Below are 26,289 nucleotides of genomic sequence, written 5' to 3'. Positions count from 1 at the left end.
ACTGTCAATAATGCTAATGGGGTTGATCCACTCCATTGGCTTTTAAAATTTTTAACGGCATGTACTGTATGTGTAAAGGACTTCCCAAACTTCCTTGACTTGTTATCTGGAAATGGACAGCCTCTCTTTTCCTCCACAGGCAGACAAAACCATTTTCAAACTGGCTTACACAAAACTGCATGGTCAGCTGGTGCTGACCCTTCTACCACCACCACACCAAACCCCTTTCTATTGATTCGCTTCTTTACAACTAGTTACTCCAGAAATCGTCAGTGATCATAAGGGAGAAGCAAGGTGCCCGTGAGCCAGCATATCTAGTAAGATGTAGTCTGTGCTATAAAAAGTTTGAGTCCCTCTGCTAAGTCTCCAAGATGTTTAAACAGTATATAAACTATTTTATTTTAAATAGCCATTTATAGACACTTAAGAGGTTAAAATGAGACAAATTTTCAAGGCGCTCTGAGTAAGGATATGCCAGCGTATAGTATAAAAAGATATGCTATGTTTTAGAGAGGAAAACCAACAAAAATGGTTGATGACAAAGCATGAGGTTAAAAAATGGATTAGAGTTCAAATATATTTCCATATTTTATACATTAAATAATACAATGCCATTCAGTGAAACCTATTTATGTATATGTTTCTTTAAATATCCTACATAAGTATCTCTTATCTTTCTTTCCTGCAAGAGATTTCCCAAGTACATCTCTCTTCCAGAAAGGTTTAGTATATTATCTGATCTTTCATACCTGTTTACTTAAACTGGAATAAAAAATGCCAAGTCATGACACTAAAGATATGGGAAAAAAAATATTAAAAAGATCAGTCTCAAAATCATTTGAACTTTTCACACCTACTTAGTTCTTGGTCAAAATTTGACCTATGTCTAAGAATCTGAACACTTTGACTAGGCTACACACGTGTCCATAATTATGCAATGTGTCACGCTCAGAAACTCCTGAATCTGTAAACAGTTACGTGTTTCTGCAGCTTAATTCATATAAGGAGGCTGATTAGAAATGGGACTATTTACCTGAGCAGAGTTAGGCATAAAGCACTTGCAAATCCAAGTCCTTATAAAATATTTGTAAGACAGCATGAGATAACATATTTTATCATTTCTTTAACTTCACTACCACATGTGGTTTCCTTGCGGGGTCCAGTATATTCATTGCCATTATCACAAAACCTCCTGCACATATTGTTCTTGATATGTGAGGAGATACTGCTGACTTTTTTCATTTGGGAAATACTACATGTTTGGGGCAATACTCATTTCTAACATGCACATCAGCAAGCTGATTACAAATTTGTGAATAAACCATAATATTATACTAATACTTCTCATTATTGACAATTCAGTGAAGAACTGGTAAGCAGCATCACGTATGTTGAGTGGTAGATAAGCCAAACCCCTGGGACTGAAAATTCACAAATGAGAGAGAAATCTAGCTCTTTGTATTCTGAACTCTGTGATGCCTGGGGGCTTGGTTGTATAGAAAGTAACCTTGAATCTAGAATCTGGAAAATCAAATTTGGGGAAAATCTGCACTGGAATCCAAATATTCATTTCTGGTTGTGAATGATGAAAAGGTGCCCACTGAAACAGTCTAGGGAGCATTTTTATAGTATCATCACTGCATAATGCTCTGATGTACAGCAGTGATAAGAAAAAATCTATTTGTTCACTTTCCAGGGTCCAGCCTATGACAAAAAAAAACCCAGGTGCAATTATCAGAGAACCATAGAATGGTTTGGGTTGGAAGGGACCTTAACAATCATGTTGTTCCAGCCCCCTGCCATGGAGAGGGACACCTTCCACTAGACCAGGTTGCTCAAATTATCATGATTTAGACTAGACCCTCCCGTAGACACAATTCTGTAACTGAAGATTGCTTGGTCTCCTTGTTGCATACTAGTTTTTTTTCAGAGGAACCTAAATAAACAGTAAAGAGTAGAGCTTTCCAGTTAAGAGTGGCTTACAAACTGAATTTTCAGGTTTCTGTCATTCAGATTGATTTCTACTTGAGAACGAATGAGAAGCAAAAAGGAAAAGCAAAACAGGATTCTTTTTTTTTAAGAAGCTGAGTGCTTTAAGCTGAATAACTTATCATCACAGTCCCTTTATGTACAATAGTATTAGCTGAAAAAGACAAAGTGCAGCCAATGTTTCAAATCTGTAGATTATTTTAGCTACTAAATGCCAATGTCACAAGTTCCATTTTTGTCTTGGGAAGGTTCTGCTCTAAAAAACCTGATACTTCCAAATCCTGCTGAAAGTGTTAGTAAACTACTTGATGGAATAATTCCTGGGACAGTGATGTAACTGTGAGAAATTAAATGCTTTGGTGTCAATAGGCATGGTCTTGCTGTGACCAGATTTCATGAGAGTTTATTACTGACTTCAGCGGCAGTGGGATGAAGCCCTACATTATACATACTGTATGTAGGATTCAGCTCTCCAACCAGATTCTCCCTTCCTGCATCCCACTACTGATTGGCTGATTTGTTGGTAGAGAACCAGCACTTACTAGGATGCATGCTGCCTTGTCATTCGAGTGTATCGCTACAACCTTTTGCTTTTAATTTCTCTGGGTGGACATGTAGGTTGGTCCTTCAGGGCATGATCCAAAGTCAGTTAAGTTCTTAAGAAGATGACAATAGACTGAAACAGATTTTGGATCAAAGGTTTCTGTAGATTTGCATGGAATGGATGGCCTCATTTAACATGGGAGAAGAGAGTGCACTGAGCATGAAAGACAAGGCTACTACCTCAGGAATGTGGTAAAATAGATTATGGTTACCTTCAACATGACAGAGCTGAACGGCAAAGTTGCTGCACTGTTGTTTAATCTGGAATGGGCTTCCATCTCTGAGTTTGGAATAAGTATTTAAAATGACCTCCACATCTAACAGAGTATCTAACAGAAATGTTTTAGGTGTGTGGTTTTTTTTTTCTCTAGAAACTTCCCCAAACTCATTAATTTAAATTCAGGATAAAACCACCATCCCCATCAAACAAACAAAACTTACCAAAAAATAGTATTTGTCCATCTTTTTGCTTTCCTAAACTTATAACATTATGCAATATGATCTCCCCTTCATAACAGCAGTACTAGCTGCTCGTTTGCCTGTTTGAACAAGCTGTTTCATACTTCCAGTCTGTTGCAGTGTAAGTTTTGAGATTTGCCACTTAATGAAAGGCACAGCAGCAAATAACATAACTAATGCCCTCCTAGTGGTTCTGTTTATTGGAATCTTTCATTAACTCCCTATCTCAAGAAAGCTGTCCTACTCTAAGATTCCAAACACGTAAACACGTAACCATTTTAAAGCTTATGGCCATGACTCCCTATCTGCCTCTCCACAAGAAACGGTTAGCTTTGAATTGGCAGCGTAACATCTTTAATACCATTTCTTTTGCAGCAATTTCTTCTCCCAACTTTTTACATAAGGTAGAGAGAGCTGTTTCAGATTAAAAGTGGGAAAAGTTTTTTTCTTGGTTAACTCTGGTGAAGGAACTGGATTCAGACAGTACTTCAGTATATGTCGCTCTTACCTAGAGCCTTGCATCTGCTTCTGATGAGGCCAATGTCAAAATTCTCTGCTGGTATCAGTTATGTCATGCGCGGTGATGCTGTAACTGAAACCCGGAGACTAACCAAAAGGGCTTGTTCTTGTTTGGTGCGGTATAACTCCTGTTGACTTCGGTAACAACGGCAGGTACTCTGCACTTCTCAGGATTGCATCTGCAGTTTAACAAGGAAATTAAAAAATCATGTGAATCCATATTTACTCAAAGGCAATGGTTTATTTTCTAGCAAAGCAACCTTCACTGATCAAGCTGGAATTAATTGTCTTGATTTTGTCATCATGTAAAAAAAAAAAAACAACACTTCGACTTACAGAAAAAATACAAGAAAAATATTTGACTACCTTCCAAAAATTAGCTTTGATTTACTCTTGGAAGATAACATGGTTGGTATGTTTTCTCAGGATAGCCTCTATCTATTTCTGTGTGTTGGTTTTAAACGTATCTGAATTAAAAGGGGTTTTAATCTCTGTCTCTTCTGTGAAATTAGATTGTACACAACTAAATATGACTGCTCTTCATAGTTTGCTGTTCTAGCATAGCCATAAAATGTATCAATGTATGTGTATATATGAATAACTATTTGATGCCAGACACTTTAGATTATATATTTAACCAGCCATGTCAAAACTTTAAAGGTAGATGGCTTCCAAAGTAATGGCATAATCATAATACTTGCAAATGATTTTACAGACAAACCGTGGCCTCAGCACAGGTCTCATATCCTTACCAGTAGTCTGAAACCCACTTTTTCTTTAGAGACCCCAGTTAACATTTGCTTTGCCATTGCTTCTTTCCTCTTACCGAGATGTAACTGAATGATGACAACTACCTGTGACTCAGCCTTCACCATTCATCTCACAGAAAAGCAGCCTTGGTACTGTACCTCTAATTTATATCTTCATCGGTCTGAACTCATGTCACATTGCACACAGCAAAGCAGGATCTGCTCATTCTGAGAGCCTGAACATTTCACAGATGGTGTCGTTGGTTTCCCCCTGGGACTGCCTCACTCTTCAGAATGACTTTTCTTCACGTCATGTATCTCCCATAAAGTTCCCACTGCATTTTTGTTCCTGCCTTTTTGCCAGTTTATAACAGTATTGTAGGAATAACCATGAAATAAAAAGCTTAATATACTGATTTGCAGTCCCAAGGGGAATTTACATTAGAAGTGAAGTTGGTATTATTTACTGAAAAGTGGTGTTATCTTCCTTTTTTTTATTATTCTTCTATTCCTATGATAATATGTTCCATGTAAATTTTCATGTGCTGGCATGCCTACAAGTTAATAGTGTAATAGAATGCTCAGCTCTCAACATTAGGGTGTTTTTAAGGTGAATTGCATTACATATGCCATTTCTTTGCAGAAAGAATATGGGGTTTGGCAAAGCTACCTGCTGAGCAACATAATAAGATTTTTGTACAAAGTACAAGTTACTGATTATTATTGTATTTTATTTTTCTATAATTTCCTAAGAGGCATTATCAGGTCTTACAGATGGGGTAAGCCTGTTTATTAAGATATTTATTAGCAAATAAAAGTTACAGTACTGGTGGTTATTTTTGAGTTAATGGTGTTTATTTTGCCTTAAGTTACTAATCTAATGATACACAGTGAAGCCTGTCATACATGATCATGCAAAAAAACCCCAGCTGCTTAACACAGGGTGGTGTACTAATAAAGATGGACCGGCAATATGTTCGAACACTTGAGATGCTTCAGGGTGGTGGTTTTTTTTCAGCTAAAGTATGTTTAATCATAGTGGCCTTTTCTGTGCTTACCACTGGCCGTTTATGCTCTGATAAACGCCTTGTCAAAATGCACATACTGTTAACAACATCAGGATAAAAATGTACACATTAAAAGTTCCAAAGAACAGCATTCCCTCCTTCTTGAGAAACACTGTGAATCTGAATTTTAAATAGATTTTAATGTGCTACTAAGAACCTGCAGTACTGTTCACCCTCTTTACTGTGGTTCACTGAGCCATGCAACTCCTTCTCTGGTGTTTTTCAAAACTCTCACTGACAAATGTAGTTTTAAACCTGATCATATTATGTAAATGGCAACACACAGCGATTCACAAAGAAGTAAATGCCATATACAATCATCAGATCCCACCTCAAAATTTTTAAAATTCTAATTAGCCCTTCATTTAATAACATCACATGCATACAATACAAAACTGAACAGAAGCATGTATAGATTAATGGGAAATTAATGTCAGATGTCCACAGTCCATTACATCCTGCATATTTTACATGGGAAGAGCTTTCTCACTAAGGACTGTCAGGTTTAACATTGTGTATATAAGACGAATGAATAATCAGTGTTTAGATCTGGTTATAGAAATGCCTTTGGTATTCTTTGTTCTTTATTGAGATTAAAACTAGCTCTCAGATATGTACTGATTTCAATATAAAAAGTAGGAGATGACGCCCTCCACTAACAAATACTTACCCCACAACCTGATTAAATTTTTAGAAAGTGCTTCAATCCAGAACTTCCCTGTGAGATTTATGCTACTTGCTTTTCCTTTAATGGCTTATAAGGTCACTATGAGGGAATCTCGTGTTCTAGTCAGAACATTTCTGGGAATAGGGAAATCACGAAATCATGGTTGCAGTTTACCTCAAACCTTTAATAATAATGGAAGTGACAATAAGAGTCAGAAAGCCAAACAATAGACGTGTTTGTAGTATTTTTGATCTTTGAAGTTTAATGTGAAGCACATTCTATCTGGGATGTTCTGGCATCAGTTTTGTCTTAAAAAGAACTGTTTGCATCACCATCAAACAGCTATTTCCATTCATCACTCCTCTTCCCAGGGCAGAACTTGAGACAGTAGACTGAAAGCTGCATTCAGCATACATAAAACTGGAGTTTTTCAAAATGAGGGGTGGAGCTCCATGAAGAAAAATTGCTTCTTCAAGCCAAGGAGGACAGAGCACCTTCTGGGAAGTGGAGGCAGAACTGGTTACTTCACCCCTCAGTCACTGCTTCTCTTTGTTCAAAACTGAAGGACAAACCCAAAAATACATTTAGTATTTCAGTCTGTGAGGGGCGAGCCTGGGACAGCATGCGGAGCGCTTCCCTGCCTCTGCTGCTTGGCCGCGGGCTCTCAGCAGGGCCTGCCATGGAGGGTGTCGGCATCCAGCAGCATATAAAGTTTTTTACATCCCAGGAATACCTCAACAGAGCTGAGAGAGTAAGGAAAACCCACTGTTCCAGTTCAAACCAGTCTTTTCAACTGCATTTGTTAAGTGCTGAAGCAGAGGGGGTAACAGCACGCTTTTGCAGAATTGAGAACAATTTGGCAGCTAAATAAAAGTACGTGGCAGAAAAGAGACTGGGGTTTAGTTTATACATGCTCCTGTTTGGAGCTCGTTTTAAGTGATTTAAGTTGGTGCAGCAATCCTAGAACCAGGCTCTCTGGACAGTGCTACACAGCAAAAAATTACCGAAGCATGTTTCCGACACTGTGCCTGGCCTAGGCAAGCCGCCCTCTTCCCAAACACCATTTTTTGTCATTACTTACACGATTTTTAAATACTTTCACCCATTATTTAAGTGACAAGTGGGTTTAAGGTTTTCCCTGAACACTGTACTCCACCACACCGCCTGCTTAAGAACCAGAGTTACTGTGAACACCTTTGATGCTAATTTTTATTGACCTTTTTCTTCCTACGTTAATTGTAACACCCAAGAGGATTTATCTGAGCGCTCTTGTGGCCGCTGTGCAAGAAGAGGAGCTGGGGTTGGAAAAAAATGACACAGGTGAAGGTGAGTTACACCGGTGAAGATGACAGGCGGCCGGGCACCAGTGACACGGCAACAGGCAAAGCTGCCACAGACGCTGACGCGCCCGATCGGGCCCGGCCCGCTGTTCCATCACAGCGGCCTCTGAGGCGCCCGAACGGCCCCGGCCCGCTGTCCCCTCACGGCAGCCGCTGAGGCGCCCGAACGGCCCCGGCCCGTGCCCGCGGCCCCCTCACAGCGGCCGCCGGGACCGTGCAGTGGGCGTGGCCGCAGGGCGCGCCCCGCCCCAACCACCGCCTCGCGAGCTGGCCGGAAGGGGCGGGTCTGCCGGGGGCGGGGGAGGCGGTTTCCTCGGCAACGGCGGCGGCTGGTGGCGGCGGGGCCTGGCCGACGTCTCGCGGGCCGAGGTCGGTGCTGCGGCCGCGGGGAGCGCGGGAGCCGTGAGGCGCTGCATCGGTGTCGGCCGGCCCGGCCCGGCCCCCTGTGGGAACCCATGTCCCACCGGCGTGGGGCCCTGCGTCCCGCCCCGGGCGAGGGAATTCGCACCCGCTGCCGGTTGCGGCTGGGGGCGGCCCTGGCCGGGGCGGCGTGGGATGCTGCTGAGGGGGGGGCCTTGGCGGCGGGAGGGGACCACCTGTCCTGGTAACTGCGAGCGGCCTGGCTGCCCAGGGGTTCCCTGGCCCTGGCCGCAGGCGCTACTGGGGACCTGCTGGGCCCTGGCTTGTCGCCCTGAGTGCGGTGGGAGCAGGGGATCCTGGAAAAAACAAAACAAAACAAAAAAAAACAACAAAAAAAAGCATCTATCGCTAGAGTTTTAGGTGATGCTATTCTGAAAAGGCCTTCTGTTGGTGGCTTAGGCAGCCTTGGTATCTCAGCGTTTATGGTTGAGTAGTCCACATGAATTAAATGGCCTTCTAGTGCCGTTGAGTTTGGAAGGGCCATCCGCAGGTTACCTGCGCTGACCACCGTCTCAAAAACTCAAGGAGACGATGAGTATCGTGCTCTGTGGCTCGTTGCTTTCAGCACAGTGTCCTGGCAATTGGGGTGACAGGTTGCCATGTCTTGTTTAGCAGCCACCGGAGACAGGTGGCCGTGCCTGCTCGGGCATCTCCGGGGAGTGTGGCTGCAGCTCGCTTGGCTCCATGTCCCGGAGCTGGAGAACAAGTTCCTGGACCAAACTCTATCCAAAATAATTTTAGGCCATGTTTAACGTGCTGTATAGCATTGTAGGCTAAATATCAGCTGGCAAAAAAAAAAAAAAAAAAAAAAGGAACCTGTGCTAGCTGTAACTGCTGAAACTCTTCACAGCTGGGAAAAAGAATGGCAGAAAAGGGGTAGGGCAAGAAGTCAAGGGTACGTTTTTTCTATTGTATTCTTAAATAATGATTTTGCCATGTTAGGAAAAACTGCTAGAAAAAACGTGGATTTTTAGAAAAAATTACAAAATTGCCAGAAACTGATGCCAAAGAATGTGTATTTAGGTTTTTTTTGTTTAAAAGCGAACCCCTAGAAGTATCTTTCATGTGCTTGTGTTTCCTTCTTTTCCATTCTAAGAGTAGTAGCAAGGTATTTTTTTGGACCTTATCACCTAGAATACATAGATAAGACTCTTGATTGGACTAGAAAATAGCATGTTTTGGAGCAGGGTTTTATCAGGTTAATTTGATAATAAACATCGAGCCTTAATCTGCTTTCAGAGTTGTATGTATGTTAAAAAAAGGAGTGGGGTGTAAAAGAAAGGGAGTTAGAAGAAAAGCCATAATGTTTTTTTTCTTTGAGGGAATCGCCATAACTGATGTTGGCCAATTTTGACCCAGTAACAGCTGTATGTAGCTGTTACACACATAGCCACTTGGTAGATCAGTACTAGTCTTGAATCAAAATGCACTAGATAAAGCTTTTAAAAGCATCTGTGTTAAAAAAAGAAACAGAAACATACTGCAGACAAAGGTGATGGCTTATGTGACTTTATTAAATTCAGTGAAGAGGTGAGACCAAACACTTGTCATTTATGTATTTTCCTTTTCATGCACCTGCCATGATTTTCTGGGGTAAAGATTGTGGTATGTGTCCAGTGCTGGGCGGAGGGGGGGGACACTTTTATTAAGAGAAAAAACAGCCTTCACCACGAAGTTCCTCTGACATTAGTTAACTGCTTTGTTATTGAATGCATCACAAATATTTCAGCTGTCTGATTGGTGAAATTATTCTTAGTGGAATTCATTCAGGATAGACAAGAGTTATCTATCCTCTTTGCAAAGTGTGTTCAGCCAGGTACCACAAGGGAACTCATGATGTAAGCTCCTTCAAATGTGCTACTTGACAGGTAACTTCATCTTTTTTGATGTAGGAGTTTGCAATCTCCCTGAGGTGTGGGTGAATGTTACGGTGTCTGGCTTCATGTCTGTTGGATCTATTATAATCAGTTTCTATTTGTAGTGAATGAGTTCCTAATTTATACATGTTAATATTGGCAAAGCCTGTTACAATGAGAGTTTGAATTGAATTGACAGAGGGTACTTTACTTACTTCATCATTGGGTAAATTATGTAACAGATGCTGAAGAAGGGAAATACTGTTTAGCTTTGTTGTCTAATTTACGACTAGTGACAATCTGAAGTAAAATATAATGGTCTTCCTTTTTTTTTTTTCAGTTTGATGGAAGGTAAAGAGGCATTGCAGTTGCACTCCTATTTGGACTGCTCAGAATGATGGCAGTATTGCCACCCAGCGAATCAAGGACATTGCATTATATAGACAGGGCTATAAACGGTCAATCTGCTTTTGTGTCGAGGCCTCTTCGCTATAATCAGCTTACACTCCATTTGTTTAGCATACCAAGCAAACCTGCTGTGACAGTGTTTGTATAGTGTCTTATTCGCACTGTCCTTTTAAAAGTTTAAGGACTGCTTAGCCACATGCCCACCTACTGTGCTAGCGCTGCTGTAACAGTTTTCCAACAGCTATTTCCTTCTCCGATTTTCTGAACAACAGGTAATCCCTGTGTATTTGAACGAGAATTATGGGATTGTTTGACAAGCTAGCGGGATGGCTTGGGCTGAAGAAAAAGGAGGTTCACGTTTTGTGCCTTGGCTTGGACAATAGCGGCAAAACAACAATCATAAATAAACTTAAACCTTCAAATGTAAGTAGCCTACTTAGTTCACTGTTGACATTTTTACTGCAGAATTGATGGTTGTTTAAACTGGTTTTGCATGCTGTTATACTAAATGTAACCATGGAAAAGATGTGAAGAACTCTTTGATTTAGTACAGTGGAACAAATATGTTTATGAGTTTCCAACTGACTAAATATAAGCATCTGCATGCATATTAGGAAAACATTTCCCAAAAAATCGCTGTTGATATGGCATGATTTTTCTAAGATGACCAGTAAGGAAGGGTTTATGATGGCTGAAATCAGGATCTGAAAAGTTTTCCTTAAGTCACTTAAATAATTGCTACAGGGTTGCAGTTATGAGTGATGTGTCGATCATTTGGGTTTAATACAACAACTTGCACGTAAGTATAACAACTTATCTAAATTCCTCGTGTTTATTTTAATCTTTTCCTGAGAAATAATAAAGATATAATAAATAATAAAATAGGAAATAATGTGAAGATGCGTACTTAATAGTGACTTTGGCATTTTTGAAGCAGAATAGCTTTTTAAATGAAGTAGCATTTATGCTTGCAGTTCATTCATCCAGTGAAAAGTGTTTCAGGCCACTAAGAGTGCATAATATTATGAGCAAAGTTTTAAAATAGGTTTACCGTGTTTCTAGGTGTATTTATGGAATAGAAATAGATTAATTTTGTTAGGCATGTTCCGAGTCAGAGGCTTGTGCATCTTGGTTATATGCATTTGCAAAACTGTGACTTCTGCTGTTTATATCAGGACACAGCTTTTGGGTTTTAATTTCCACTGAACTTTTCCTAAAGAGTACCACTGGACATTGTTTAGAAAATGTAGCATGGTAAAGTCTCTGCCACTCTTCTGTTCCGGGCAATTATTCTTTCATGAAAATTAAATAGATTTATAGACAAATATGAAAACTGCTACTATATGCTGCCACTCATTTTGGAGAAATACTACAATTTGTACCAGGCAAATTATACATTTATGTAATTTTTTGAGACATTTATTGTAGCAGGGTTTTTATGTCATGCCTTAAGCGGTAAAGGATTCCTAACTAGAGTTGAATGCAGACTACAAGATTCATCACAATAATAGGTATTAGAGAAGGTTCCAAGGGAATTACACAAGCAGAATAAATAGAAATTACTTGCTTTGCTGTAAATTGTGTCATGAGAATCTGCTTCTGAACATTTTCATTTAACATGATGCTTTTAGGAGGATAGCTTTGCGTACAACTTGTGTAAGTCCTATCCTTGCAAGACGTGACAAATTCTTTAATGTGCAACAAGTGTCATTAGATCAGATTTGGTGTAATTGTTTATTTTTAGGAAGATCAATGGATAGATGATTTTGAGCTGTGGATCAGCCCAGCCACCTTGAGAACTACTAGTTTTCGCCAGGGGCAATATATTGGGTGTCTGGCAAATACAAGCATCTGTTTGGAGTTGTTTCTTCTGAGCCTGATAAATACGTTTGAAAGAAATGTTAAAGAAGTAACATCTCTTCTACTCTGCAATAATTTTCCCTTGGTGACAGGAACTGTGGACTAAACTGTTTATTTACAGTGGTAGAATGCCATTTTCATAATGAAGCTCCAGGTGAACAAGCTGAGCTTGCTTCAGTTGTATGTGAGGAGTCAGTTGCTTATAGATAACACTTTTAATAAAGGGGCTCTAGAAAGCCTGTAAAAGGATTGCATCTCACTGTCTCAGACAGCTCTGTAATCTAATGAATGTGACCTTTCTCACCGATCAATATCGATGCTTCTTGAAGGAGCTATACTGTTGTACCAACTTAGCTGATAAGTTGCTTGGATAGCTCCACGGTAAACCTGGTTATCAGACAGATCTATTAATAATGCTTTATAGTTTGGCCATTCCTCTGTGGCAAATGGTGTTTTCTTTTAGTGGTCTAGTAGTTAAAATAGAATAGAAGCCATTGTGTAACGTCTGAAGTATAATTCCCAATGTCAAATATCCTGCCTGTGGACAGAAGCTGGGAGTATGGCCAATCTAGTATCTTGATAGAATTATACCCTCCTCTACCTAAGAGGCTTGCGATAATGTACAGACTTGTTTGGGTTGACATTGTGACTTCCAAAGTGCACAAATATTGTGAAATTTGACCTCAGTCATAATCTTCAAGCAGTTTTCTTCCATGTTAACCTATCTCCTATTTATGTGATGTACACCCATACATGTACAAACAGACTAATGTAAACGGTGGAATCTCATTCTTGAGGCTAAAATGTCTTCAATGCTCTTGTCCAACAGCATTCACTGTATTTCCTAGAAAATACAAAACCTTGATTTTTAATTACTGTACTTTCTGGGAACTTTTTTACTGTAATGTATCTGGATTGTAGAAAGTTTCTTGTATTGCATGGTTTGGGGAAAAATAGATCTGTAGTGTATTCATGTTTCAAATATATTTCAATATTTGCATTTTCCAACTTGATTGTAAAATTTTTACTTTCTTTCCTTTAAAGGCTCAAACTCAGGACATTGTTCCAACAATAGGATTCAGCATAGAGAAATTCAAGACTTCAAGGTAGTAGTTTCTTTTGTTTTCTCCATTTAACAGTAATTAATATACAGTAGTTGGACTTAATTACCTCTTTCAGTGGGATGTAACTGAGTATAGTGTGCGGTGGTATAATGACATGACATATGTATTGTGTTGCTATAAAACTATACATGTGTTCCAAAAAAAATTATTTTTTTTTTTTTGCAGTAGTGTATATTAATATCTGATGTCTGTCTGTTAAGAATTTCAGAATAGGGCACTGTTACAGACCTGAGGAGAGACAGTTGCTTAGGTGGTAACCAATATTCCATTAAACACTCTCACTGGAAGGGACTCTGAAGAGATTGCAGTCTAATCTCATTAAATGAAAAATGGTGGCGACAGCATTAGCAATGTAAAGATGGCAGGGGCAAAGATCAGGAACAGGAGGAAGAAATCATTAGTTGAATGAAGGCTAAGATTTAGAAAAGGAATGTTGTGAGACAAAGATACTTCAAGCAGGTAACATTAGTTAACATTTTATTCTGTAGTCTTCACAATGTATTTTTAATGGGTACAGTTAGTCTTCAAACCAAGCGACGTGCCCCACTGGATGAGAGATCTGCAAAAAAATTGTTTATTCATTGAGCTGATGTGTGGGGTTGATAGGTTTTGTGTTTTTATAGGAGGCTCAACAACTGTATTCTTTCTCAGTAAAGCACATGTGTGAGAATGTGAGTCAGTTAATATTGCTTTCCTTTATTCTCATCCTGTAACAGGAGAGGTGACCTGCAAATACATCATGTAGAATGATTTAAAAAACTCAAACTCACAACCCATCCCCACCCCAAAACCTCATTAATCTAATATTACAATCAAAACATTGTTTGGGGGTTGCTAATAACTACACATAGCAGAGCAGCTAGTCAAGAATCAGAGGATGTCTACATACAGAGTGGAAAGGATGGCTGGAGAGCTTCCTTTTCCAAACCTCCTCATTTTTATGTGGCCTCCACTTGGGGGAGATATTTGGAACTACCCAAAACAGGAAAGCTTAATACTGAATTAAGCATTTGCTGATTTCTGTGTGGTTTACTGAATTATGAAGTGTTGCCTCTGTAAACATTCCAGGAGTGGATCAGAATTTTTTTTCTAATGTTCTTTAAGTTGATTCACTGTATTTAGCATTTGGGTAAAATGTCAAAGTTGTGAAGACTACCCTTTGTAGATTGGTCATCTGAAGTAACCTGTTATTAATAGAAGGTGATTATTTTTTTTTTCTGAAGGTGGAATTATTTTTTTTTAAAGCCTTTTATTTTGTATACAGAACCCTTTGGATGTTATTGGTGCCTGTCTAGGGACAGAATTTAAGACAAGCTGTGAATTTTAAGTCATGGATCATCTGAATTTCGTTTACTCAGCATTATAAACAATATTCGATACTAACGTGATAACAAGAGAGGCTGAATGGGATATTATTTTATATTTGATGTGACTTTATAATTGGTTTTGTTCTTTTCAGAGAATAAACAAACACATTTTCTCATACGAGATTTTTCTATAATAAGACTGCACAACTGGGTAGGATAGGTAGTTTGAAGGCAGGTAAAGTAACCAGAGTTCCTTTGGGAATCTTTCCCAGTTGATTAGGATTCAAGTTGATCTGGCTTTTTTTTCTGTCAGGGCAGCAAAGCAAATAATTTGGGTTTGGCGTTTGTTCTCTGTTTCTGTGTCTCATATGCTTCTTTTCTTTGCAGTTTGTCTTTCACAGTGTTTGATATGTCAGGTCAAGGGAGATACAGAAACCTCTGGGAACATTACTACAAGTAAGCCTATCATTTATTTTAAAGCATTGCTGTTCATATTGGCTGTTTTGTGTGTTATTTAAACAGAGTGTGGTAATATCTAGTGGTTAAAAGTGATTCAGAGAAGACTTACACCTGGTGTTTGACAGAAGGTCATGCTGGATAAATACAACTTCTCTTTCTGTTCTAAAAAATGAAAAATTTTATACGCTGCTAGTCAGCATGCTTTTGGGGACATCTTGTTGACTCAGCGATTAGGGGAGCATACTAGAGGTGGGATTTACATGTTGAAACCTGAAAATCGATCCTGTAAGAAAGCACCAAGATGAATTAGGCTTCCTGTTTTTCTGTTCTTCTGTAGGTAAGTGACTTAAGACCTAAAAGGTATTGGCTGATGTCTGAGATTTTGAGAGGTGAGGGAAATTAACCTCAGAGAATGAGAAACAAACATGTAACTAAGAACTTGACCAGGTATTCCTAGATGTTATTTATTAAGCAGAATATTTGCGGTACTTTATGACACTATGGTATTGCCTTATTTGTAATAGTGCCAATTGCTGGTTTTCTGGCTTCTAATGAAACTTGAATCTTCATTTATGTTGTCTCATTGTTATTCTGTAATACCCGATACTGATCTAAATAAGGTGAACAGTAGTAAACCACATAGAAATAGCTTGGAGAAATAGAACAGAGAAATTATTATCATACTCATTAATATTTGATGTGATAGAGCGTAAAGTATTCTTAACTGAGGATTAACACTTCATGTCCTTTCTATGGAAAATGTGTTATTTTTTGATTTTTTTGGAATTTTTTTGAACAATGATATATTTGAAATATTTTCTTGAAAACTTGTTATGTGGGTAGATCTTCATTGTTCGAGTGTGTTAGATGTATGTCTCCCAAATCTTTTGGATTTCAATAACTGATGCCCTTAGGCTGTTCCCAAAATACTACCCAAGTGTTTTGTAAGCAAACAATTTTTCTGACTGCTGTATTTAATGCAGTAACATACCCTTTGTGCCACATAAACAGCTTTTTATCTTAACAGTAAGGGAGTTTCTTACGTAATGCTGACAGCGAAATGTGCAATCGTGTCCACCTTTCCTCCTGAGTTAGTGCAGTAGTCATGTGTTTAAGATTAACTTCTAAGAATAATGTAAAAACAATAATTTGCTGTTCAGTTTATAAAAGTTATGCAAGATTTAATTTGCAAGAATTGCAAAATGGCAATCAAATCCGATCAAGTGTCTAAGTGGCTGCTTTCGCATATTTGAAGCTTGCCGTTTTCTTGTGTTTGGCTTGAAACTGTCTTCTAATGTGTTCTCAAATTACACTTGTCTTAAATATCTGTAAACTCGAGTTGTGTCCCTATTACTCGTACGTCTTTTTGAAGTTATATTTTTGGTGGTAAATACATGCTAAGACTGTGATTCCTCTAGAAAAATACTGTATGTTCATAAAAATTACTTAGACGTTTTCAGCTAATACGCAAAAGCTTTATTTGCTGTTGGAGTTCTGTACTCCAGAAAAGAACGGACCTTCTGATACAGTCTTAGGCTGGTTGAGTTATTTCTGGTTTTGAGTAGATCTAGGACTGTTTCTTATCAAAATACAAAGGTAGATGGTGCTGGGGGCAGTGGGGTGAAGAATGTAGCCTTAATGATGTCTCAGAGAAATGTAAAACAAAGGAGAAGTGAATGTTACATTAAAATGTAAATAAAAATACCTCGTGTGGGTGTTTGTAATTGTTCATCTGAATTGGTCAGACTTTAACTTGCTTTCAAATAATAAGTTTCAATAAATGGAACATCAAATCATAAAATATTAATAATATCTTGAAATAATGAGCTGAAAGTTGTATATATGTTGTGACTGTGGTCATATTGCCAGAAGAATGTCTTAATGATTTGCAATAGGTGACAGTTCTTTCCTGTTACTCAAAACAAAAGAAAGATCCTGTTTATGCCGGCTTTTGTAAAAGCTAAATTAATCTGCATGTGCCTAGTTGTTAAACAGATGTGGACACACATTTTTTTCTGAAAAGGTAATTGACCTTTCTCTAAATAAACTTGTTCTAGTGTAGGAAATTATTTCTACAAAAACCTGTCCTGATTTTCTTTGTCTGTCTGACCACACTGTCAGAATAGCGGTTGGTTACATTTTCAGAGTTCTTTTTTCAGCCTTAGTAGCGAAATCAAGCTTTTTTGAAGGGTCTGTGTAGAGTGAACTTTGTATGAGCCACACAGCTAACAACATCATGTCTCAAAAAATTATGCAGGTTACCAAAAGATTGAATTTCAGAAATAAGACTGGATTCAAATGTTAATGGTAAATAACAACAAAAAATAGATGGAAAAAAAATCATCAGGTTGGTTTGCTTTTTTTGGTGTTTCTTCTGAAGCCTTTTCTTAGTCACAGTTTAAGAGAACCTATAATTTGCCTCTTTGCTTTTTTTATGTTATGCAGAGAAGGCCAAGCCATTATTTTTGTCATTGATAGCAGTGACAAATTAAGAATGGTTGTGGCCAAAGAAGAGCTTGACACCCTTCTGAATCATCCAGGTGAGGAGGCTTTTTTCCCCTTCTGTCTCCATATTTGTTATGTTGTCTTAAGAAAAGCCCTGATCTGATCTGACACATTGTGCATTCTGAGTACTTTGCAAATATTTTAGCTGTTCATGAATACTAGAACAGTAATAGTCTTCAATAAGTTTGGCATTTGGGGTTTTTTGTACCTATTCACACTTACAAACTGACTATGTACTTCATTTGGCTACACTGAGTTGAATTGGTTTCTTACCAATCAGTGTAGATCCAAAGTTGCATCGTTTTGAGGAAGAATTAGACTTGGACCCTTTGAAAGCTGGAGAGCCTGTATGTGATGACCAACACATACAAAAAGGTCTATCTCTGTCTGAATTTTTCCATGAAGACAGCTAATTCCTTTAATGTAACTTTTAATTTCTTTTTTCATCTTCTTTCTATTTATTATGCTTTAGTCACAAATAAGAAGGGATAATTATACCACTCAGTTTCAATTGCTTATAAAAGGATACATGGGATGGGAGAGGATATAAGAGCATTCATAAGGGGGTTTGTTTATTTTGTTTTGGGTTTTTTTACATGAGACTATACTTTTTTAATTAAGTTCTGAGATCAGTGAATTCTCTGCTTCTTTGCCCTTCCATATAGCAACATTACTGGAATGTTTTTGTAAGCAGTCTGCAATTTTGACTTTCAGCACTTAAAGTAGTTGCTGTGACTAACTAGATTATAAAACTACATGCAGGAAATTTAAAAGTGAAATAATCCTGTAATTCCTTATTTATTTATTAAGCTGGTAGAGCCTTAACTTGTGGGGTTACCATGCTGAAAGTAAGAATGGAGAAGCTGACTTGTATTTCCACCCAAGAAAAGTAGTATGTGATAGGGGCGGTTATGTTAGTATGATTTCATTTTCTGTGAAGACTGCGTGTAATACATTAGTTAGTCAACAAAGATGCTGTAGCTGAGCGTGTGTGAGCTGACTGGGCCCTCTTAATTTCGTGCTGGAGGGTATGGGCCACTTTACATGCAGACACTGAAAAGACAGTCTGGCAGATGTCAAAGGGGAGGATGAGGTGAACCAAAGGCTGCAGGTGAATTATAGAGAGGCCAGGGAACTTTGTACCAAAGCAGGTGGGAAGTAAAGACTGCTGCAATAAGTCACTGGTTTATTAGAAGGCAAAAGAGTGAAAATATTAAGACTGAGGAGATGCAACCTTAGGTGGGACTTTTCATTTAGGCATTAATAGGTTATTAACACTGATTTAGCAGGTCAGCCTGTTCAGATTTTGACGTATTTGTGTCTTCTAGTTCTGAAAGACCACGGCTATGCCCACCTAGTACATTGTATAGAACCAGGAAAGGGCAGTTGAGTGTTTCTGCCTTGGAGTAGCTCAGTTCAAATGCAGCAACAGTGTTCCTATTCCAGTGTTTCAGATTTTTGATAGTTCATATCTAAGAGAACCAAAGAGAATAAAAAGTTCTTCTAGTAGTAATGTTTGATAAAAGTAGCTCTTAACTGAATTGATATATAACTGTTTTACTGTAGCAATATTTTTATTTGTATTACTGTTCTGCTTTTTGTTTCTGCATACCCTACTTTCTCCCCATCTGTGTTTCTGCCTCTGTGAACCTTGTGGAGTGCTTTAAATTTACGTGTGTTTGCTTAAGGTTTAAATGGATGCAGTAACAACCTTGAATCAATTCCTGTCTCTGAAAGTCTTAGCAATCCTTCAGTAAAACAGTTCCCTCACTTTTTTGCCAGACTTTGCCTGAGGTTGTCAGCAAGGGAGGGTGTACTGTCAAGTGTCAACGGGGTTAGAAGTTGTACTAGCTGGGACTGTTCTATGGATCAGAACCATACATTATTTTTACTTACATAACTGGACAACGCTCTGCAAATAATGGCTTGTTTAATGATCACTGTTACAGTATTATTTGTTTTAAAACAAACTTCATTCTTTAGCATTTTGTAAGACGGTAGTGTGCAGATTTCTTGTTTTGGATACTAACTCTTGGGTCACTTGACCTCCAGCACATGCTTCTAAAATAAACTGAAATCCCTGTAAATTTGAAATTCTTTGTATAAAATTACACATCACAAATATCTAGTGTCTGGGATTTTTTTTAATGCGTAACTCATAACTACATGCAAATAGAAAATTTAACTTTCCATTAATGACTGTGAAAAAGGGTTGTGGGGGGTGGCAGCTAGCAAATACTGTGTAGCAGGAAGCAATGATAAGGTAGGAAATAATCTAAAACCATGCAACCACCACTTTATTTAGCAAACATCTTTCAGTGTATGTGGGTAGGTTGTGCCCCTTCTTAATTGCTTTAGAAAAGTACTGAAAATTTCTTGATTAACTTGGCTACTTGCATACACAATGTCAACTAATTTGTGTGGGCTTAATTTATCCATAACCTGCAACCTGTGGGTGCCAGGGTTCATTTATTTATACTATTGGTTAATGTAGAAGTTTCAATCAGGAGACACAAAAGTTGTTCAGCTGTGGAATCAAAGCAAAGATTTCATGATACTCTGTGCTTATATTTTGAGGCCTTTGTTTTGTGTTCGAGGGTATCAGAGGAAAAAATAGCTCCAGACAGAGTAAATAGTTGTGGAAATCTTCAGCATTTTAGTCAGCATTTGATGTCTGAGTATGAATGAATAGATAGTGTTACTTCCACTGTTTTTTGTGGAAAGGTTCAGTAGGGGGTTTGAAAAGAACCTAATTAGGAACGTTCAAACCACTTCAGCACTGACAGTTTGTTGGGTTTTTGGGGGGTTTGTCCCCCTTCCCCCAGGAGGGGCAGCTGGCTTATGTTTGAAGTTTTTAAATAAATCCTTAGCTTGTTTTCTATATGAAATAACCTTTTATTTTTACAATTTAAAAAAAACCCAAAACTGTATAGCAGTTTTCATTGGGGAGGGGTCTAACTTCTTTTGCCATCCAGAATTGATTGATAGAATCAAATTTAGATTTTTCTCTAATCCTTTGTTTAAATAATGTGAAAAGATCTTACAGTTAGCATTGGTGCTGGTAATTTTTTGGTAGTTTTACATCTGTCAGATTTTAAGAGAGTATACTTCCTTTCCTTCCAATGACTCTATTCTTTTGTGGTAATCAGCGAGGCTTGTGCTTTTGAATGTGTAAATATGCCAGAAATTGCCAGTGTGCTTTGTTTGATCTGTAGTTCTCAGTGCTAGCTGATAAGAACTTTTGGAAGAAAGTCCTTCTTCAAGTGAAGGTAGGATAAGGGATGTCCAGACATGCACTTTTTTTTATGAAGCCATGGACATTCTCCAGGATGCCGAAGGATAATTCAGACTACCGTTATGCACCTATTGTTGTGAGGTTATGAATGAACAGAAATAATTGTTTCTGTCCATTTCATACATCCAGTTCTCACTAAGCAGAGATGTGTAGCATTTGTAGGCAGTTGCTTGATCTCCTGATCCTCGGCTTCACCAGCAATTTATACCTGCAGCTTTAAATGTATGTATAAGGTAGGGAGGGAGTGGGTGGAAGATCCCAAAGCCTTCCAGAAAGTTTGTGAGCATTCTTGAAGCATGCATCAGAGGACATGTGACCCAACAGTGTGCGTCTTGGTAGGATACAACCTTCAGAGAATGGCAGTTCCAGGTGAGCAGAATATCTTCCTGTATTGTTTGTAGCTTATTACATGAAGAGATTAGTAAGTATCATGATCGTTATGTTTCTGCCCATGCCTAGATATTAAACACCGTCGACTGCCTATTCTCTTCTTTGCTAACAAGATGGACCTCAGGGATGCAATATCATCTGTGAAAGTATCTCAGTTACTGTCATTAGAAAACATCAAAGACAAGCCCTGGCATATCTGGTAATTTTCCCTTTTTGTATCCTTTTATTGGTATTGCTTTGTACAGTCATATTTAAGCTCTATCATGCCACTCAGTATTATGTAACATAAATTGGATCAACCAGATAAAATGCTGTGCTGCCACATGTGGAAACAGTAGTAACATTACAATACTTGCTATAAAACTTGTTTTAAATGCACAATGCGTTCATGTAGACTGTGTCTTGAAAATTTTCACAATAGAACTGTTACCCAGAGAGTGAAATGGAAGACCGCTACTGAAATCAGAAAGCAGTGGCTTATCAGAAGAGCTGCTGCTATTTTTTGCTGGGAAATTGAGTAGCATTGTTATCAGAGTGCTGCTGCTAGTTTGTCTTGTAGGTTTCAGAATATCAACAATAAAACCTTTAGAGTTGGGATTTTTTTCCACTGTGCAGATGCTTTAGCAAACTACTGTTGAAAAACCATTTCGCAGCTGTTCTCATGTGAATTCAGAGGGACACAGTACTCTTTGTACTGTGTAATGTTTGAGGGGATTTTTACTTGTAGAAACTAGTGTCTTTTCTGTCTGAAGGATTTAAGTTTTCCTATGAATAGAAGGATTTTGTATTAGTGTTCACAAGGAAAAAACCCTCTCATTATATCAAAAGTGTTTTATAGGAGTTAATTTTTTGTCTTAATAAAGTCCTCAGATACTATTAAAAAAGTGCAATCAGCAGCTAAATGCTACTGAAAACTACAATATTCATTTTAGGCCCTTTCACACTGAACTTGATTACCTGGCCATTGTTTTAGGGGTCACTGCTTTTTGTCTCAGGAATTACACTGATGAATTCCCAAGGTCCTTGGAAGATAATTTTATAGCTAACCACAGTAACAATCTAGATTTATTGCTGTGCTAGTTTTCATAAACTGAAGAACGAGGGGCCTTTAAACAGTTATGACCCTGTGATTCAAAAGGTAGGTTTACGCTGTTCTCAGTGTAGCTTAATATTAATATATATTAACAGATACTCCTAGGGTTGCTGTTACAATGAAGTATACATGCCCTATACTTTCTCCCTCTAGTACTCCAACATTATCGCTGTGTATAGGAGCTGAGTGGCAGGACAGTTGGACTTGATGATCTTAAAGGTCTTTTCCAACCTAAATGATTCTATGATTCATCACTGTTCTTGCAGGTAGTAAACATCTTTTATAGCATAGTCTGAGGAGGGTGTTATCTAAGTGGAGGTGCCACAGAACAATGTGGCTGCCTTGTGTGGGAGCTCTTCCAGAAACCCCTCATGTTCTAAGAATGATTCCTCTGCCTTGAAACTGGAATTAAAATACAGATTGCATCTTGGAATGGTGGTTCCATATTGGGGAGGTACTCTAGAATACATCATTTGGGAAGTGGCCTTCTCCATGTGAAGAAAACTTAAGTACTTGATGCTGCTTTGCAGTTCTGTAAATTACAAGTATAGCGATTGACTCCACTAAACCCGGTATATTTACAACATTTTCATAATTTGATTTGTTTCTTTCAGTGCCAGTGATGCTCTTAAAGGAGAAGGGTTACAAGAAGGTGTGGATTGGCTCCAAGGTATACCATATGTCATTCTCTTGCTCTATTTTCATTCTGTTCAACTTTTTCATTTTGTAAGGTTTTTTCTTTATTATTTCCTTTGTTTTCTTTCTGTCTACTTCTGCTGTCAGACCAAATTACACAGTGAGTACTGATGCTCTGTCTCATATTTGCCTTTCATTTACCTCCTTAAAGTACTCAAAAGATCATGTCAGTTTCTCCGACAGAAGTGTATGCTATGAAATATTAATGCATACTCTTGCAAACAGTGTAAGGCTTTCTTGTAAACAATAATAATACCATTTCCTGCACTTCAATTTATTACTGTAGTAGTTCAGCTTGTTCTTTAATTTATTCTTACTGTCCTGTTACAGTTTTACGTAACCTAAGGTTACATATCAGGAAATGGTGAATAAGCAGGCTAGCAAAATAAGCAAAGTACAGAAATGCAGTAGTTTTGATTATTCAACTTCAGCTCTTTAATCTAGAGCCAAAATAAGAACATCTTACAGTATAATGATCATAGTTTATGCAGACATTCATAACTGCATACAAAATATCAGATCCAGCTTAGGTGATGTATTGCATATACATTTTTATTTGCAAACTTGGTATGGATGTTGTATATCCTTCTGTTGTATGTTGGCAAGGTTCTGGTGTCTCTTATCCTCCCATGTACTGCTAAATGCATAGAATAGCGAAGTGTGGTATTGTTTTGGTAGACTCATTCTAAATTTAGCTCCCTAATTTACGTTGCTTACACTCCCAAGTGTTTTGCGTCTCCTGTTCCAACCTGAACCTGGAAGACGGTTTCCCTGCACTGGCGTGTCCTCTGCTGTGGCAGCCGCTAGATGTCAGCCCCGATCCAGAATCCAGAGTCAACCAAACTAATTACCTTCAAACTGCAGCTAAATGGTAGCCGTTGTCCCTGACTTGACAGATCTGCATTTATCTGTGGGTACCAGACTGTCCTTCCTAATTAGAATCCTTACTGCTAATTAGAAAGATGGTGTATTTTACAGTGTTATTGCAGAATAAAACACATTTGGTCATGTTTTCAGAGGAAGGGAGACCAGCCAAAAATAAGTCTTTACAAAATAATTTGCTGCCCTACAGAACAACAGTGATGCATCCTCCACCTCTAAAAAAGTTCTGTGGTGGGGAACCAGTGTCTCGGTACAGAGTTTCCTTCCTTGCTGTACCCTATTATCATAGAGGTAGATTCCCAATGATGTATTTTTTTCCAGATCTCAGGTATAATTATGATTTTGTATTATTTTCCTGTGATTTTCAGGGTCTCTGCTTATCTTTGAGCAACCTTTAAATTTCAGTCCAAATTTCAAATTGATGGTTTTGTACATAGCTTCAAGCTACTTAAAAATATCTCAAATGCTTGCCTAAATATTTTCTGACAAACTATTAAAGTTGTATGTAGATTTTTAAGCACAGTAAGCAGGTGCTTCTGCTGTCATTCACTTACATAGGTCTTCATAGCTATTAATTTCTTATGTATTGTTAACTCTTAATTTTCTGACCTGAAATTTTTTATGGATGGGTTTATCTAAACATTTTCTTTTACTTCATGGCTCAGTGTCCCCAACAGTTGGAGGGATTTGATTTAAACTGCATTATTGCCTAAACATATGCAGTTTGGCAGTTATACTTTTAATGGATGGTTCAGGAAAATGTCTTTTTACTACTATTCTCCTCATTCCTAAAGCACTAGATAGAAATATTTGGAACGACTCTTAAGTTATAGTGGTCCCTAAATGACAGCCTGTAGATGCCATGAAATCCAGTGGAGGAAATGACAACTGATTAACGAATGCACAGTTCTCCTTATCAACAGCCATGCTTTCCTTAGTTACCTTTTGCAGACCCATTACACAGGTAGCTCGCAGATCTGGGGCAGCAGGGGCAGAAGGTTTTGCCTTTTTTTCCCCTGGTGAAGGCTGAGTTTGCCTATTTCCCTACTTAGCAATGGGGTTACTATTGCAACAACACATTATTGGTAGGGTAAAACTAACCTGTCTCTCAACAGTCTAAACCCAGTTCACATTCCCTATTAGTGCTGAGAAATTGTGCTGATTTCCACATTTTGTGATGGGGATGCAGTATATTTATGCTAACTCAGGGAATGCCTGTAGTGAATTGAGAAGTGGCAATCAGGCAGCAGTATGGAGAAATTTGGCTATTGAGAGCAAAGAAGTTTTCATGTGAGTTATTCAAAAATAAACTTTAAATCCTTTGCATCTGGGGAGTTAATGTGTGTTCAGTTATGTGGAAGCTGAAACGTACAAGGAATTGAAATGCATACTTCATAAAGTAAACTTCCAGGCCTTATTCTCATCAGCTTACTTTATAAGCCCAAAAAAATATAAAAATTGAATTATGTGGAAGAGCCTTCCAGTCCAGTTAGCAACATTTGGGGGAAAAAACTTGGCTACAGAGGAATTTCTGAAGTGGATGAGAGAGCAAGTTGAAAACAACACTAACTGCATTGTCCCCCAGTCAAGTAGCTACACTAAAGTATCTATTGGTGTAGTTCTGTAACCCAGACAATACTGGGTTATTTTTTCAAAAAGCAAAACACAACAAGAATTCACCTTGTGTTAAGATTAAATGTTTCTTTTTATTAACAGATCAGATCCAAGCAATGAAGACATGAGAGATAAATAAAGGATATATGGCATTCTTTTACAAACTTTGTCAGTAGGTGTACAAGATCCTTGGAAAGGAAAAATGATTTAAAGAAAATGAACAGTTCAGCTAAAATATACTGTGTTGACTTGTTTCGTTTTAGTATCTCTTCCAGGAAAACTGAATGTAGGCAACATAGCACCTCAGGTATGCACACTGATGAATTAAATTGAATCTTGTAACTGGAGAGCCTATTTTAAAAGAAGAATTGTGTTAACAATAAACATCTGCATTCATTTGAGTTTTAGATGATAGCCATCAGGAAATGCCCCTCTGTTTTTTAAGGGGGCACCTTTTGACCAAATGGAAATATTTATTTTCCAGAGAAAAAAAAAAAATCAGCACTTCCTGAAATACAGCTGCATGAGATATGTACTAATTTTACGTGCCCATTTCTAGGTATTTCTGCATTTTTTTTATTGTAAAGTTTGACATTCGGTTTTTAGTAACCATCTACAATAGGCTTCTAGAGGAATATTTTGATTTAAAAGACAAGGATTCAAATATTCAGTGTATTTGCTATAGATGATTGCAGATGTTTTTAAGGAACTGATTTAATGAAATGTTATGAATTGATTGTGTGATATGCTATGGTTATTGTTGCATTCCCATTAATAAAACTTCAAATATACAACATGCCATGGTTTGTTTTTTTAACTTAAAATGTTCACTGATGGTCTTGACATCTTAAGAGATTTTTGGTTTTCTGTTAGTTTCATTTGGAATTTGTTTATCCATTTTTCAACGAATATAGCACTGTATACTGTAATAAAATTGTGTCTCCTTTGCCAAAATTTTTTTTTAATATATTTGCTACACTTTCTAAT

General features: G+C 38.0%; 1 protein-coding gene across 3 annotated transcripts; it reads left to right on the top strand.

Annotated features, from left to right (window-relative positions):
- Positions 1–7,648: 7,648 nt before the first annotated feature.
- On the top strand, positions 7,649–26,096 carry ARL6 (ADP ribosylation factor like GTPase 6). 3 transcript variants are annotated; one of them, XM_056329598.1, is made up of 9 exons: positions 7,649–7,762; positions 10,350–10,500; positions 12,982–13,043; positions 14,756–14,824; positions 17,273–17,367; positions 21,087–21,216; positions 22,725–22,780; positions 22,894–22,906; positions 25,405–26,096. In XM_056329598.1, the coding sequence occupies exons 2-9, from the start codon at positions 10,378–10,380 to the stop codon at positions 25,439–25,441; spliced, it is 585 nt and encodes a 194-aa protein (XP_056185573.1). In that variant the 5' UTR covers positions 7,649–7,762; positions 10,350–10,377; the 3' UTR covers positions 25,442–26,096. The 3 variants fall into 3 exon arrangements, with proteins under 3 accessions (XP_056185573.1, XP_056185572.1, XP_056185575.1); XM_056329597.1 differs by lacking the exon at positions 7,649–7,762 and having other exon boundaries at positions 8,629–10,500; XM_056329600.1 differs by lacking the exons at positions 7,649–7,762; positions 22,894–22,906 and having other exon boundaries at positions 8,636–10,500.
- Positions 26,097–26,289: the final 193 nt, after the last annotated feature.

The sequence above is a fragment of the Falco biarmicus genome, chromosome 2, assembly GCF_023638135.1.
Source record: "Falco biarmicus isolate bFalBia1 chromosome 2, bFalBia1.pri, whole genome shotgun sequence".
NCBI classification, from domain to species: Eukaryota; Metazoa; Chordata; class Aves; order Falconiformes; family Falconidae; genus Falco; species Falco biarmicus.
Note: the sequence above shows the minus strand (reverse complement) of the source record. Positions and strands in the feature narration are given on the sequence as shown.